The sequence below is a fragment of the Lissotriton helveticus genome, chromosome 7 (genome assembly GCF_964261635.1).
Source record: "Lissotriton helveticus chromosome 7, aLisHel1.1, whole genome shotgun sequence".
In the NCBI taxonomy this organism is placed as follows: Eukaryota; Metazoa; Chordata; class Amphibia; order Caudata; family Salamandridae; genus Lissotriton; species Lissotriton helveticus.
The window spans coordinates 1,418,456,851-1,418,473,000 of NC_136068.1; the positions used below are offsets into that span (position 1 = coordinate 1,418,456,851).

Here is a 16,150-nt window from a genome sequence, read left to right on the forward strand (position 1 = left end):
TGTACTTGCATGTTTCACTATACTAATTCAACACTAATCATCTATGGGTCCCGGAGTAGGGTGCTACTCTCCGAAAAAGCGATTTGACGCCTCGTCAGGGGTAGTAAGCGCTATATAAATGCAATTACAATACAATTACAATACTGTGCGTGCACCTGGATATTCTAGTAAATTCCCATAGTGTTGGAAGCCTGCGCAAATCAGAGGTATGAAACAGTAATAGCAATATTTCTGCCTTTTCAATGAAAATGGGCTGTTGGTGATTTAAATGTTCGGGAGGGACTCATAAAAATACTTTCATGAGTGTTTACTTGTACATTCTGTCTGTTTATAAATAGATCACACTCTATTTAAAAAAAAATACTTAACTTTCTTAATCGTTTTTAAATACAGCAGATTACAAGAAGTCAGCAAATGGATGAACTACTCGATGTTCTTATTGAGAGCGGAGGTATGAAACAATAAACAATTCTCTTTTACAAGGTGCCTTTGATATTTTCCAAAATTCACGATTGTTACTTGATTCATAATTAAAAATTATGTCAGTAAATAACAGCACCCGATAATAAAATACAAAGGTTATGTCATAAATGTCCAAACATTGAACAACTATCATGAGCATGTTCAACAGGCATGACTGTATTCTCTGCTTGCCAATTGCTATAACATTTGTTCTGTGGTGAATTGATATGCATTTGTGTCCTCTATATTTGTGTGTTTCCCATTTGTATACTGGTTAGATTCACTATATAATATTTGCATTTTATTGACTGATAGAAACTGGGGCCCCAAATGCAGGATGATTTCTTTTTAGTCTCCAGAGCACTAGTTAACATATAATACCTGACCAGGCCGTCATTGTTAAAAGCATAAACAGGCAAAAGAGTAACTCGCTGTTATTATTTAAAAGAAACTAGCCATGTGACAGATGGGCGGAGCTAACAATGGGGGAGCTAACATGGAAAAGGTGTCAGAATATAAATACCTCAGGGTTTGGCTAGACGCAACGGGTCCGTCATGAAGCAAAAGACTTCAATACAAAATAAGGCTCATGCCCTCCAGGCCGCCCTGTCCACTTTAAGGAAAAAGCTGTGGGATCCTAGCATGGTCCCGATACTGCATGTCATGAAGGCGAAGTTCTTTCCTATGGGAGTTAAATGATGCTGGGCAAAGATATACAATTGTTGGCACTTTCATTATTAAAATGTATACAGGTGTTTCTCGCCTCCCACAATCAACATCCCCAGCCCAGCTTTGCTTAGAGTTTGGCCTCCTCCAACAATTCCAGGAAAAATGCCTTCATCAAGGTGTGCCATCAAATCAGGTCAGCACAACCTGATACACTCAACAGTAAAATATGCAATGAGCTAAAGAATACCAGAGATAAAGCTTCTCATGCTCAATACATGGATGCATGTCTGGATGACCTTTGCCTCCGTGAGGTATGGAGTTTGGGAATGACTCCGAATGAGTTCAGGAAAGTGGGGAATGCGAGTACCTGGGTCTAAAGGCACAAAGCCCGACAAAGATACCCTATCTCTGCGATCTCATGCCTGGATGATCTTATGTATATGTATATATATATAACCATGCCTGGATATATATATATATATATATATATAAAACCATCTGGGTGAGCAATCGTACCTGGGAGCAGATTATCAAACAGATATAAAAAAAAGAGACTTTTGATTCCATTTTGGAGCCTTTCCAACTTAGGACCATTACCCGAAGGGGCAAATACATCTGCCAGACACACAATGCAGGCTTTGTAACCAAAGAGCAGGAAACTGCACATTTTATGCATGTGCCCTATGTTACCCGAGCATCACAGACGGCTGCTCCGCCAGCAGTTTGTCCTTCTAAACATGTAGACTTGTAGACAGGTGGTTATGGCAGCCCTGAGACCATAAAATATAATGTTGAATATCAGGTTTATCAAGTTCATTTCAGTATGCTCCCATATTTTGAAACTGTATGAGACGAAAGGCTGAAAAGTACTCATTTATATGTCGCCTCTGACTATGCATCGAGTATAAGGGTCTTTTTATATATTTTCTGTATACACACAATAGTACTGTTTTATACTATGTGATTTTATCAGTATTTACTGAACATTTCTACAGTCTCCCATCCTGCCCCAAGTATACCTGCACATTCTAATAACTATGCAATAGCACTGTCACTTTATAAGATAAGTATATGGAACATGGTTAAGATCGGGTCAAAATCTCAATAGAACCTTGTTTATATATGTCTTAGGATTTTAATTTCTGGATGATGCAGGTATGTTTTATTGTTTTATGTATGTTGGATTGCAATTTTTTTAAAAACATGTATTATTATTATTATTATTTTTATTTAAGAGGAACCTTGTATTCCTCAGACACCAAGACACAAATGATTACTTGAACAAAAGAGAATCCTTTAGCAGGTAGTATGTTCCATTCTCTTCAAGGTCTGACACTGCACAGAGCAAATGGAGCAACTTAGGGCTGGGATGCAGAGCATGCAGACTAGTCTACTTACTGAGTTATGACTCGGAACTCTGGGATATTATAGTCAATGGAGAATGTCAGTTTCTCTTGAAAATACGAATACTTTCTGTAAGAGTTAGAAATGATTTTCATGTAAGCTATTACACTTCAAATAATAATACATTTTTGTTGGACTTGGCCCTCTCTGCAGGGTCAACCCCAAACGTTTTTCCTTCACTCCTATTTTTGCTGAATTTCTTTTTATTGGCTTTAGATCTCTGCACACTTTATCAATGCTTGCCGGTGCAAGGTGTGTGTGCTCTCTCCTTAAAACATGGTAGAATTGGCTTATACTCAATTGATTCTTTAAATTTACTTGTTAGTCTCTAGTAAAGCGGAACTACCTGTGATCAGGGTCTGTAAAAGCTACTAGTGGGCCTGCAGCACTAGTTGCCTCATCCACTTAAGAACCTCTATAGTCTCAGGCCTGCCATTGCAACATGTATATGCAGTTTTAAACTGCATTTTCGGCCTTGCAAAATTAACCTTTCGTCAGACCCAAACCTTCCTTTTCAAAACTTATAATTTCTCCCACCTTCCAAAAGAAGGGCACCAGGTATAAATATTGGACCTCCGACACTACCTCTTCAGTACACTTCTAGAGCTGTGGATACTCTGCCAGGAAGAAGGACTGCCACTCTGCTGGACTGTTGCCCTACCGGACTATTGCTTTGCTGGACTGCTGCCATGCTGGAATGCTACCTGCTGCCCTCTTGTCTGGGTGAGAAGGACTGGACCTGCATCTGTTAAACCCAAGACCCCAGAGTTACTCCAAGGGCTATTTGGCTGGCCTCCTAACTAGAGCCTCAGGGACAGAAGTCTCCAACAATCTTAAATCCAGCACCTGGGCTCTGCCATCTGTGAGTCCTACTCTGCCAAGTGATGCTACCCCAGTCTTGCACCCTTGGAAGTGGGCCTGAAGATGCTCTGCCAGCCCATCTGTGGTTCCAGCAAAACCGATGCATCTCCCCTGCTACGCAGTTCAAACCTGAGCAGAACTGACACATCCCCTTCGCTGTGAGGGTACTCTTGACTCAAAGGACTCCACATCCACCCTGCAGCCACATCAGAACTGTCACCTGTTCAAAGTTGTCCAGATTCACGCCTCTGCATCCCTCTTTGACGGCAGCCCCGAAAACAAAACAGATTCTCATATCGCAGCCTCCTAGATCCTAAGAACCGATGCATAGTCCCAACTACACGACGTATCCTCGAGGATGGACTTCCCATCGCAAGCCCTCATCAATGGGATCCTCAACAACGATGTAGGACCTCACATCTTAGCTTCACCGCTCCTCAGAACCGATGCATCCTGCCTGAGCGATGCATCCTCGATTTGGGACCTTGCAATGCTGTGCAAGCCAGTATTTAAGGTACAATTGTTCAGAGGGCCTAACAGGATCCCTGTAGCTGGCTCACGCTCCATCACAATTGTCCTGAACTTCTGACTTTGTCCCGATTGTGCGCCCAGATATCCACAGTTGGCGCTTTGAGCTTCTTGGCGCTATTTTGACTAAAATCTTTTAAATGACATATCTTCGGTTCTACTGATTGGATTTTTGTTTTTGTTTTGTGTTATTTATTACTAACAACTCTATTTTTCTCCCTTGTTCAAGGATCCTTTTTTGGTGGTGCTTTTCACTTTATTACTATTTGAAGTGTTGCACAAATACTTTACACATTGCCTCTAAGTTATGCCCGAATTCTTTGTGCCAAGCTGCCAGAGGGTTGAGCACAGGTTAATTTAGGGTTGACTTGTGCTTCACTCTGACAAGGAAGGGCCCACACTCAAGTCAATCGCCAAACCAGCTTCTCACAATACTCAATTTCAGTAAAATAGCTCCAGTGACTTAACTCTTATCACTTTCTTCTGCAGTGATTTGAAGGTCACAGGTTTGAATACTCGCAAAACCTTAAATCTAGCTAGGATTATATAGAGTAATAGTAAGAAACAAAGCAGTATATAGAAAGCAAGTTATAATTATTATTATAAAATGTGTGTCACATCAGTAACATTTCAATGTTTATTTCAAAACATACACAAAAAGTAACTTCCCCAAATGAAGCTAAAGCATATTGAGCACTGTATTAACTTTGCATATAAAATATTCATAATTCTTTAATTTTAAATTAATTTTAAATGTTTTCTTTTTTCAAATAGAAATGCCAGCAAATGCCAAAGATGAACGTTCCTGTGTTCAGAAAGTGCCTCAAATAACTGTTTCTTCGTCTGGGAGCACTACAGTCTCATTGCCAAAGTCAGCTACACCATTTGAGCATATTTCACCTGCCATTCTGCCTTTTGATCACTGTACAAACAACAATGGTAGTCACCTTGAAGTCTTACTCAACACACACAGCCCTACCCGAAGGGCTAGTGCTATCCCCATTCTTAAACTTGGTACTGAAGACTCTCACTTTGAAGGCATGATTGATGGATTTTCAGGCAAAGCATCAGAGGAGGTTCTTAGCTCACGTGAGATTTTAGACACATCTCTTCCACCCATCCCAGCTCAGATGTCACCCACAGTTTCAGAAGGAACTGTTTTGCAACACTTAAGTTTCACTGAATCACCTTGGGAAAGTATGGAATGGCTTGATCTGACCCCACCAAGTTCTGCAACAGGCTTTGTTTCGCTAACCACAAGTGGCCCTAGCATTTTTAACACAGATTTTCTAGACGTCTCTGATCTCAATTTGAACACTGCTATGGATCTTCACCTGGAGCAATGGTAAAGGCTGATACTTCTATGAATGTAATCCTATGGAAAGAATGATGACTATGAACAACAAACTGAAGCTGATGCCTGCCTGTAGATCTCTACATGTACCAAAATGGAAAACACTTTCGACCAAAAAAAATGACAGGGTTCTTTGGTGGGTCAACAAACATTATGTGCTTTTTGTTTCATTTTATAGTTATTGAATGTAAAAATATTTGGATTATTTTTGGTATACCAGACCCCCCGCAATTAATGGTGAGAAATTGTTTCTTTTTCCCAGTAGAGGAGATAACTCCCAGCCATCTCAAATATATCTTGCTAACTGAGCAAAATGTGTCTCATTTTTATAGGAATCAAGGTTTATTTTTTTCAAAAAGCATAATACAAAACAGGCAAGTGGCAGTTGGACGTTATTGCCATATCTTTCATCAAAATAGTTTTGCACTTCTAAATCCGAGCCTGCTAGTTGGAATCATAAGTGCATTTCCTATTGTTGTAATATGATGATAAGTGCCTTGGAAAAGGAAACAGAGCAATAACGCAATAATACAAGATAAAGAAGGGATCGTGAAAATGATTATAAGTCAATGCATACTGGATGATATCCTACATCTGGATGTGACCCTCCTCACACACTGTTTAATAAGGAAGGTTGCAACATCCCTTATGGAGAAGCTGCATCATCTTAGTACGAGTAATTGTTTCCTTCCCAGTAATCAACAAAGCATTTTTAAGCATTCTAACCAAAATAATACAAGCTTTCAGACAGACTATAAGTTGGTAATACTATACAACAACATCAGAACCAGGCAAGACTTTCTTGTATTTTCCATATTGACAACACCAGCCAAATGCAATATCTGGAAGATGTAAATCTCATGTTGCTCAAATTGAAGATCTCAAGATGATACCAGCAGAACCTCTTCAAAGAGAACATCTTTGATAAACTCCATCATGCCCATTTGAGTTACAGGAGCAAATTTTATCAAGTTCTTCACATACGAACACGTGATTCTCGTAAAACATATTTTTGACAAAGGAAATATTTGTTGCTAAGAAATTGCAGAATACTGTATTTAATATATGAGTTACTGGAAGGAAAGCGAAGTTGCATGCCATGACCATATGAGATGCAAGCCTTTTGGAAGCAGTAACATCCTAAGTTATATTATATTTGTTTTGTTTGTGTATGCACATTGCTGTATATATGTATAAAACCTTTGGTAGTTGCTGGAGGATTATTCGGAATTGTATTAATGTAGTCTATTCTAAAAATGTTGTTCACACTTTATGAAAGTTATGTTTTTGCAAGTTTTCTGAACAATATAGATGTAGCTTTTTACAGTAAGTATTACATTCACCATTTTTATATTGTACATATGTTCACAGTGCACTTTTAGAGTAGAATCTTCTAACACAATATGATTTTTGCTTTTTGTATTTTGTAAATTGATACTTTTGAAGGCATTCCATACATATGTTTGGTAGCACTTGAATTAAAAATGGTCAAAGCGCTGCCCTTGCATTGGCAAAATTCTGCTAATAATAATATATGATGTTTAAATTGTGTTTGCAGACTAAATTAGAACCAATATTCAATTAAACAATTGAGGCGCTGTTCCTGAGTGGATCAAATGTCAATATTCTTATACGTTTTAGCAATAGAGCTGAAATTAACACTAAAATATTTCTAAGCCAGTGACCTCAGGAAAGCCCACCTTTCCTTCCACAGCATGGTATCCCACTTGATTGATAAATGCCGGACCACTGATACCCCCTATGCCATTTCTGAACAAAGACATTACTGTCACACCAATGTATTAACTCATCTCACCATTTACTAGTAAGAGGTGCTGGATGTTGTTCCAGCTGGTTGCAGGTCCACCAACTCACCGCCAGTGTGAACTAGTGGAACACCAGAAATTGGCACAGAAAGCTACACATTCTGATCACAGTCTTAACCAAGCAATAAAATACTGACTGGAAAAGAAATGACATTAGGAATTAGTAAACCCGAAGCCATTTTTATGTGATTTGTTTTCCTCAATTTATAAACAAATGGCAAAGGCGCGGGACATTTTTAAATGGGTTACATCCATGGGACCAAGTATTCTTTTCACATACAATCTGTGTGCACACTTTATTAGATTTGCATGTAATGGCTTTTGCAGTCACTTAAGGAGTTTGAATGGGTTATAGCCAAACTGATGCCAGGGACGTTATGACTCGCACACCTTTAAACACATTTTTAGTATGGTCAGAATTTAGAGCAAAGAATGTCCGGCTACAAAATGAATGTCTTAACAACTGTTACAGAAGATAATTTTTCTATTTAATACTGCATACCCAGTGATATCAGTGAAAACAGAGGCATGTTCCAGCTAATAAATTACTTCATACTTTGCCACTGTTTCAAGAGATTCTCTGTTGTAACCACCAGTGAAATTGTCTTCAGTGTTCTAAATCTCCCTTCCATGAATTGCTTGGTTAGTCAAAGTAGATATCTCCCCCATTCTCTCTCTTATTTTTCTGCCTAGATCCAGTTCTTCCTCTTCTCTTTCCAGCTGGGGTCACATGCTATAGTCAATAAAAGAACTGGTTAAAAATGACCTTTAATTATTTTACAATTGACATTAAATTACTCTGAAAATGAACTAGACTATAAATCCCCAAAAGTATTTAAATTCAATACTATAGTTGCAAACATCTAGATGTAACAAGTTTCACCCTGTTTTCCTCTATGTAATGTTTGCATTACCTAGTATACAAAACCAGTATTGACAGAAAAAGACTTAATGCTTGTTAATTTGTTTTCGTATATGAAAAATGTTTATTCATCGACTCCTATTGAATAAATCCAAATTCCCAATTATCATTGCAATAGTCTAGAGATATTTTATAAAACATTGTATATGTAAAGTTTAACTGGTCTTATTACCTGGTTAGTTCCTTGATTCAATTTGGCGACAGACAAATACATGTACAGTACAGTCCTTGTATTGAAAATTGTTGCATTTTTTGTTTTAGAACTTCTTTTTTAGCTTTCTTATTCTAGGATCAAATTTTATTTAGTTATTTTGGTCTGAGCAAGTCATTTTGGGTACTTTTGTAGACTTTTCCTGACTTAAATTAGGACAGAAGGTTACCTTGCCAAAGATAAACAATATATTTAAACCCACATAAAAATCTTCCACTTTATGAAATTGTATAAAATTGGACACACGGTTACTTAAACAAGTAAACAGTTTGAAATATGCTCAATCTCTCATTTCAAGTTTTATATTGCTCTATATCACATGCAGTTCTTAAAGTGATGCAGTGTTTGTTTGGCAGCTGGCCTATTGATGTCCGTCCTTACTTGGAAAGAAACTTTGACTTCTGAAAGCTAAGAAATTATTGCAACTGCGTACAAGAAATCAAAAGTATTAATGGCTTCTTAAAACACAATAAGCTCTGAGCATCTTCAATGATGTCCAGTTACAAATGGTTTCAAATTAAGGCTGACCATATCTAATTACAAGAAGAACGAGATTAGTGTTTTGTCAAAACGAGAGAAAAAATATGCAATGCTTTGAAATTGTGAATTCCAGGAACCACTTGTGTGATGCAAGACTAACCACAACTGTGCACAAACTGCAAATATAATACTCAACCATATTTAAATGATGACTCAAATAAGGGTTGTGTTATGTTCATAATGCTTGTATCATCACAGAACTAGAAATGTGCCAATGGAAGTAAAGTGAAACGTGCTTTAAATTTAATTTTGAGTTGAGAGGTAATAAAGCAAAATGTTTTTTTGCTTTACTAATGTGCCAACAATGTTAACCTGGAGCTTGAAACTGAATGACTCTTTCCCTGGTGAAAGTTGTGTTCTTAATTACCAATCCTGTTGTCTTGTAAGTAAAATGTAATGTTTTGAAAACGTAACAAGTCTGTGAAGAAATGTTCCTTCCAGTTTGGGGGAAAGGTGCACTTTTTAAGAAAACTCATTCTCCAGAGATAAACTATTTAACTATGCAACCCTTTTATTTCCACTACTACGAATTTTGCAACACTATTTTAAATAAAGAAACGTTGAAAAATCAGTTCACTCCGATTTTGTTGTTTGTTATTCCTATTTAATGTAAATGTGATTCTGTTATTTATCACAGGGTACCTAAAATTCCTTGGGTCAACACGTTTAGCAGGTATCACTACTTATTGTGGTTGAAGTAGTAATATTTACTTTCACTTCTGAAACTGCATTTAAGAAACGCTGTCTCGGTGCCAGAAAACCAGTGCACATGCATGTACATCGAGTTGTTTCTTTTGTACCAGGTTATGGAACAAAGACTATTTACTCCATCTGAGGTTTTCTATAAAAGCAAAACATGAAGGCATGAAGATAACTAAGTTCCGACTATGTTTGTTCTATATATTACATTTTCAAATGTGAATGCGTGGGACTAGTTTTGCTGAAAAACGCGTCTAACCTTTTATTCAACAAATAGAAAATATAGTGCTAAAACGTTTTTGCTTTTTTTAGCCAAAAAAGTCTATTTAAGCACTTGGACTACGGTTTTCTGCAACACTCCATGCTAAAGTTAAATATTTGAAAGAAAATTTCTTATGTTTAGCAATGACACCAAAGTTAACTGTGTATAAGTTTGGCCTTGTTCAACACATCTTTAAACAATGTGTTCTAAAGAAAACAAATACCTGCTGTATTTCCTATTATAAAAGCATCACATTAGTGAAAATAAGATTTCTGTTTTTGATTTATTGCACTAGTACATGATTTCTGTAACATAGCACATGGGGTGCAAGGTTAATACATTAAAAGCAACCTTGATAATATTTATAAATATAGAAACCCTTAACTGGACATTTAAAGCCCATTTATGCTTCTAGAAACCACCATTATACATTAGACAGAATTTAAAACTATGGTTACAAAATGCTAACAACATTAAAGCCAGTGCATCTGATATTGATTGTAAAGGGTGACTCACCGTTTACTGTCCTTGCAGATTGAGTGTAATCGATTAAGCTGGGGCGGTTCCTCCACTAGGGTAGAGGAGTGTCGCCCCACTGCTTTCTCGCAGTGGGAGAAGCAGAAACATAAAATGCTAATAACTTAAAGTTAATACCATTTTATGTTTGGTTGTGGGCGGGCAGGTGGGCGGGGCTGCTTTATGCGCAGGGCAAGGGAGGATTGGTGTGCTCACTCCTGAGTGCACAAAGACTGTGTAGCCAGCCCTCTGTGGCCGCCCAAACCAGTCATGCACACTCTGCCCTTCTCTTTGCAGACTGCAATGCAGCCTGCATGGAGAACATGGCCTCTCCATAAGCCCCTGGCTAGGCGGCGTCCCAACCAATAACAACACTGCTTGCAGCTTTGTGATTGGCTTAGAGGAGGGATCCTGGCTGCCTGTTTCCTGTTCCTGGGTAGCGGGAGAGCAGGAGCAGAGAAGACGCGACACCCGGCCGGCGGAAATGGAAGTTTATTTTTTATCATTATTAAATTAACCCCCGTGGGACCCCCTCCCCGTGCGACCCCCCCACATCCCCAACCACGAGCCACGCCGGCCACAACTACAATTAAGGTCTGTAGTCTACTCCGGCGATCAAATTGTTTTTTAGCAATCATGAGTAGTTAATGCTATACAACACATAAATGGTTAATGGATTTACATGTGAGGTCCTATGAACGTCAGAATGTCTATGCTATACAGTGCCCCTTTGTGTTCCCCGAGGAAATTACAGAAGTACCCACTCAGACATGGCAAAGATGGGATGGTAAAGAAGAAGAGACTTTGGAACCTAATAACAGCTAGACTGCTAACCACCCCTGGGGTGGGAACTTCCTATTGTGAGAGTCACTTTCAGGTTATCACGGGAAGAGTCTATTTAACACGACTGTAAACAGGGCCCTGTGCCTAGCAACAGCTTACATAATTCACCCACTTATCCTTGGGTCTCTTTACTTTTATTGTGTTGTTCCTTCCTGGTTCCATTTTGGTACAGACTTTGCACTTTTGCTTGTATATTTGCCTCTAATACTTGTCAATTATTGTTTGGTTTGTCTAATTCTCTTTGCATTATTCCTAAAAGGCTTCATAACATATTGCCCCTACCTAGTTCCCAACTTTCAGATACTTACCATCCATATTCAAAATTTACTCCATCTTCGAGCATTAATGGCAGATAACATACCAGTCCAGAAGCCTACAACAGTCCGGTATGGATTTTACCAATGTCATTCATGAACAGCAAGTACATCTGTGTTTCTCTTCCCCATCCCGATGTACCCCCTCCTTTTCCACTGAGTTGGGTGAGTGCACAATACCTCTGGAGTGACTAGGGAAAGGCTGGTACTCTTAGTGAGTTAACATCTCAACACGAAGCTTTCCACTTTACTTAGCATCTTCATTATGGACTGTCACACATTTGCATGGTAGAAGCAAGTATAGACTTTCTGGTCTTTGACCACTATATATATTAGACATCTACACCACTTTTCTGATTTCATTCTAACCCATCTTCAATATCATTTTAAATGGTTCTGATATTAATATTGATTTACTAATTTCTATTTCATCTTATTACGTCTCCCAAATGCAGACTTTCCTCAACCACAATAAAAATGTATTAGAGTATGATAAGAAATTTAAATGAAATGAATGAATGAAATGAAAGTGGTTTTTGTATAGCGCGATAGCTACCCTGAGGCGTCCTAGCGCTGCGGACTAGCGTGTGTGATTGAAAGTTGGGGCTGAGCTTATTTATTGAATAATAGGGTTTTTAGCTTTTTACGAAAGGATAGCAGGTTGGGCTCTGATCGGAGGTAGAGAGGGAGGGAGTTCCAAAGTGCTGCTGAATTAAAGGAGAACGTTCGGCCCCCGCACCTGACTCTTCGAATCTTGGGTACTGGTAAATTGAACTCTTATTTACATTATTGTCATCACTTACCTTACAATTGAAACTTTATAGGAAATATTACATACATTGTCTATGACATATGCTTCCATAATATTTCAGAACATAATTTTTCTATTCTGGCATTCATAAGTGTGTTCAGTTAATATAAATGTGAGAATTAACCTATTCTATATCCTTTTTCAACAGCAGGGATTTTATGTGCCTTTACATAGAGGCCTACATTCTCTACAATGCTACTTTTAGCTGTATGTGTAATCAACTTGGCGTCTATGCAAAAACCAAATGTTTAAATGATACGAATACGTTCCTGTGTTCGAGAAGTAAAAGAATAGAGAAACTCAATTTGTTCTAGAAAAGCTTCCGCAACACTCAAATCCAGCAATTCACTCATAGGGGAGCACAAGTCTATCATGCAGTACTCCTTATCCTTGATTTTGGAAATTAGGCCACGCTCAATGCTTGAAGGTACAACCTTGTAATATTTCTCAGTAAGTGTATTATTTTGCTAAAGGTAGGAGTGCCTGGACAAGGGCCTCCCTGATACCCCGTGATTGTCAGCAGATGCGCTTGCCTGCACCTGCCTGTATTAATCTCACTTCACTCGAGGGAAGCCTTTCGACTGTTTTTTTTTTTTTAAAGCTTTGGAAATATTGTAAAACTGTTTATGTGCATCACTGTTTTTAAAAGATTTACGTTTTAAAAACGCCACAGTTCGCCCTACTCACTCATCCCACACGTCATCTGGAGTGTTCCGATTGAGTGGAGGGAGACCGGAAGTGACGTGTAGATCCCAGCCCTCGGTCAGCAGTCTAGCTGCCAGGAGTATAAAACACATGGGCAGACAGGCGCGCAGTGGGCGCGCCGCCGACGCGCCAAAGGCAAGCCCGTCTGCGCCCGTCCGCGCCTGGTCATAGCCCGTAGCCAGAACCCCTGCAGGTCCTGTGAGTAAGCAGGTAGCCAGTTCAGGCAAACACTACACGTACACTAGTTGCGACCTACAACAAATATGGGATAATAGTTATAGGAGGGATTTACAAGCAACCTAACCCTGTACCTCCTCTATTTTAGCAGAAGGCCCTTTCTCCTGCATCAAATGCGGTCACCAGTGTGGGCTGCCATTACTACGTAAAAGCAATCCCCCAGGTCCCAACCTTATAAATGACACCTCGCATGAACCTAACAATCGCCAATCATGCTTAGCACATACTACCATAAGAACAAGCAACTGGGAATGCTTCCTGGCCAACGTGCGGTCGCTTCCCAAACACGCCATTAACATATGGGACTTGCTTTCCTCCTCCCACCCAGACATAGGGTTTCTGACAGAACATGGATAAAGCCAACCTCCAATCCAGCGATAGCCATGGCCCTACCCGACGGATACCACATTCAAAAACTCGATAGACCATTAAAAACAGGGGGAGGGGTAGCGATTATCTATAAGGATCCCATTAAGGTCACTATCTTAGACCAACTAAGTAATGACAACATAGTAACCCTGGTCTTCAGAATTCAGTTGGAAAGGCGCCTTGTATATCGCCCTCCAGGGCCTCTCCTTGATTCCGTCACCAAACTCATGAACCTCATTTCTCCATATGTCATAGTATCTAAAGACTTTTTGCTCCTTGGAGACTTAAACATACATAGCGATAACCCAAATGATCCAGATGCTTCCTCTTTTTTGGCAGAGCTCGAGATACTTGAACTGACCAAAGTTAATAAAGAACCATCTCACACAGCAGGGCATACACTAGACCTAATTCTCTCAGATTCTCCCAACATCCTCTGTGGAACAACCTACCCCCTAACATGGTCTGACCACTCCAAAATTGAATTCTCCATCACAGGGCCCAGAGAACATAACGTCCGGAAGGGTAATAACCTAAAGGTAAATAGACAGTGGCATAAACTGTCCCCCACTCTATTCCACGAAAATTATGTCTCTCTACAGTACACCAACTTAGACAATGTTGAATCCCGCCTTAGCAAATTTCAAGGAGCCATAACACCCACTATAAACATGCCAATACCCCTGAAAATCTTGAAAGCAACCCGAAACGCCCACATACTCCCTGGTACACTACCAACCTCCGGACCGAAAAAAGTAAATGCAAGAAATTAGAACGACACTGGCAGCGCACACATGACCATCGCGATAGAGAGAGATTCAAATCTGCCCTCGCCAAATATCATAACAGCATAAAGCAAGCTAGGAACCTGCACATAACCAATTTGCTTGAGCAAACAGACAAATCTTCTAAAACACTATTTCAGGTCCTCAACATATTCATCAACCCAAAGGCATGCAACACGGAGGAAGAACCCTCCCAGACACTATGTGATAACACTGCATGCCATCTCACTTCCAAAATTGACAATATCTACAAAAAAATCATGAGAACCAAAGGCTGTACAGTAATTGATAACCACCCTCCCCTCACCTTGCCTTGTCTGCACAAACTAGAGGAATTTCCGCTGTTTTCCACTGAAGAAACAAAAACCCTGCTAAAAACTACCAAATCTGGCTCTCCTGCAGACCTGATCCGTGCCAAAATCTCCGCCCTTCTTGCAGACCAGCTGGCTGACTCGATCTGCCCCATCCTTAACAGCTCACTTAGGGAAGGCAAACTCCCGAAGGAATGGAAGGCAGCTCAGATACTGCCCATCAGGAAAAATGCCAAACTCCCCCCTAAAGACGTCACTAACTATTGACCCATCTCTCTATTGCAGCTACAAAGTAAACTACTAGAGAAACACATAAACAAACACATGACCAACTTCCTTGAATCCTCCAACAGCCTCGACCCCTCACAGTCAGGATTCCGTCCCAGACACAGTACGGAATCCGCACTAGTGACAGTCACTGATAACATCAGAATGCTAGCAGACAGGGGTAAGGCAGTACTCCTTATACTGCTTGACTTGTCTGCTGCATTCGACACCATTTCCCACCAGATCTTGCTAGGCAGACTCAGAAACATAGGCGTGGGGGGGATAGCCTTAGATTGGATGACCAACTTCCTAGCTGAAAGAACACAAACAGTTAACCTAGGCCCCTTCAGATCACAAACTACCATGGTCACCAAGGGATATATATATGTCACACCACTCGCTAATTTAATAAGAAACCTAGGGTTTATCCCGATTTCCTACGCCGATGACACACAACTGCTACTCTCATTTCATAAAAACTGCACCAACATTCAGAACACCTTCTCAGAGGGAATGACATCCATCACCAAATGGATGAGCAATAATTTTCTCCAGCTGAATGCTGAGAAAACTGAAATAATGCTCTTCAGAGATGCAGTAACAAGCTGGTCTCCAAACTGGTGACCTGGGCCCAACTCCCTCCCCCAAAACGGTGGTAAAGAACCTAGGGGTAAAAATTGACCAGAAACTTAACCTCGAGGAACACGCCACCACAACCGATAAGTCCTGCTTCCACGTGCTCAGTTTGCTTCGCAGAGTTTTCCCCCTACTCCCTATGTCCACTAGGAAAACCTTGACGCAAGCTTTGGTCACGAGTCGTTTGGACTACTGCAATGCTCTGCTGATTTCCGCCAAGGAATCCTCCCTTAACAGACTGCAAGTGGTCCAGAACACAGCGGCTCGACTGGTGACCAATGCTCCCCCCAGAACCCCCTCACTCCCTCTACTTCGTAAAACTTCACTGGTTACTGATTCAGAAACGGGTCAAGTTTAAGATCTGCTGCATGGTATACAAAGCCTTGAATAAATTAGGACCCAAATACATCGCAGATAAATTGTCCTGGTACAACCCCTCGAGGACCCTTCGCTCTGGGGCAAAAGAGCTTCTCAGTGTACCTCGTATAAAACAAACCCGACAGGGGGTGCATCATTTCTTATGTTGCACCCTCTCCCTGGAATCAGCTTCCCATACACATTTGTCTCTCCCCCTGCTACTTATCTTTCAGAAAGCAATTGAAAACCTTGCTGTTCTAA

General features: G+C 40.0%; 1 protein-coding gene across 4 annotated transcripts in view; it reads left to right on the forward strand.

Moving 5' to 3' along the window:
* Positions 1–9,348, forward strand: part of MYOCD (myocardin) — a 206,624-nt gene extending 197,276 nt beyond the window's left edge. For all 4 annotated transcript variants that reach the window (XM_078654725.1, XM_078654727.1, XM_078654724.1 and 1 more), the window contains 2 exons: positions 394–451; positions 4,699–9,348. In XM_078654725.1, the coding sequence (XP_078510851.1) occupies positions 394–451; positions 4,699–5,273 (633 nt within the window). In that variant the 3' untranslated portion in view covers positions 5,274–9,348. The remainder of the gene's footprint in view (positions 1–393; positions 452–4,698) is intronic.
* The last annotated feature ends 6,802 nt before the right edge of the window (positions 9,349–16,150 follow it).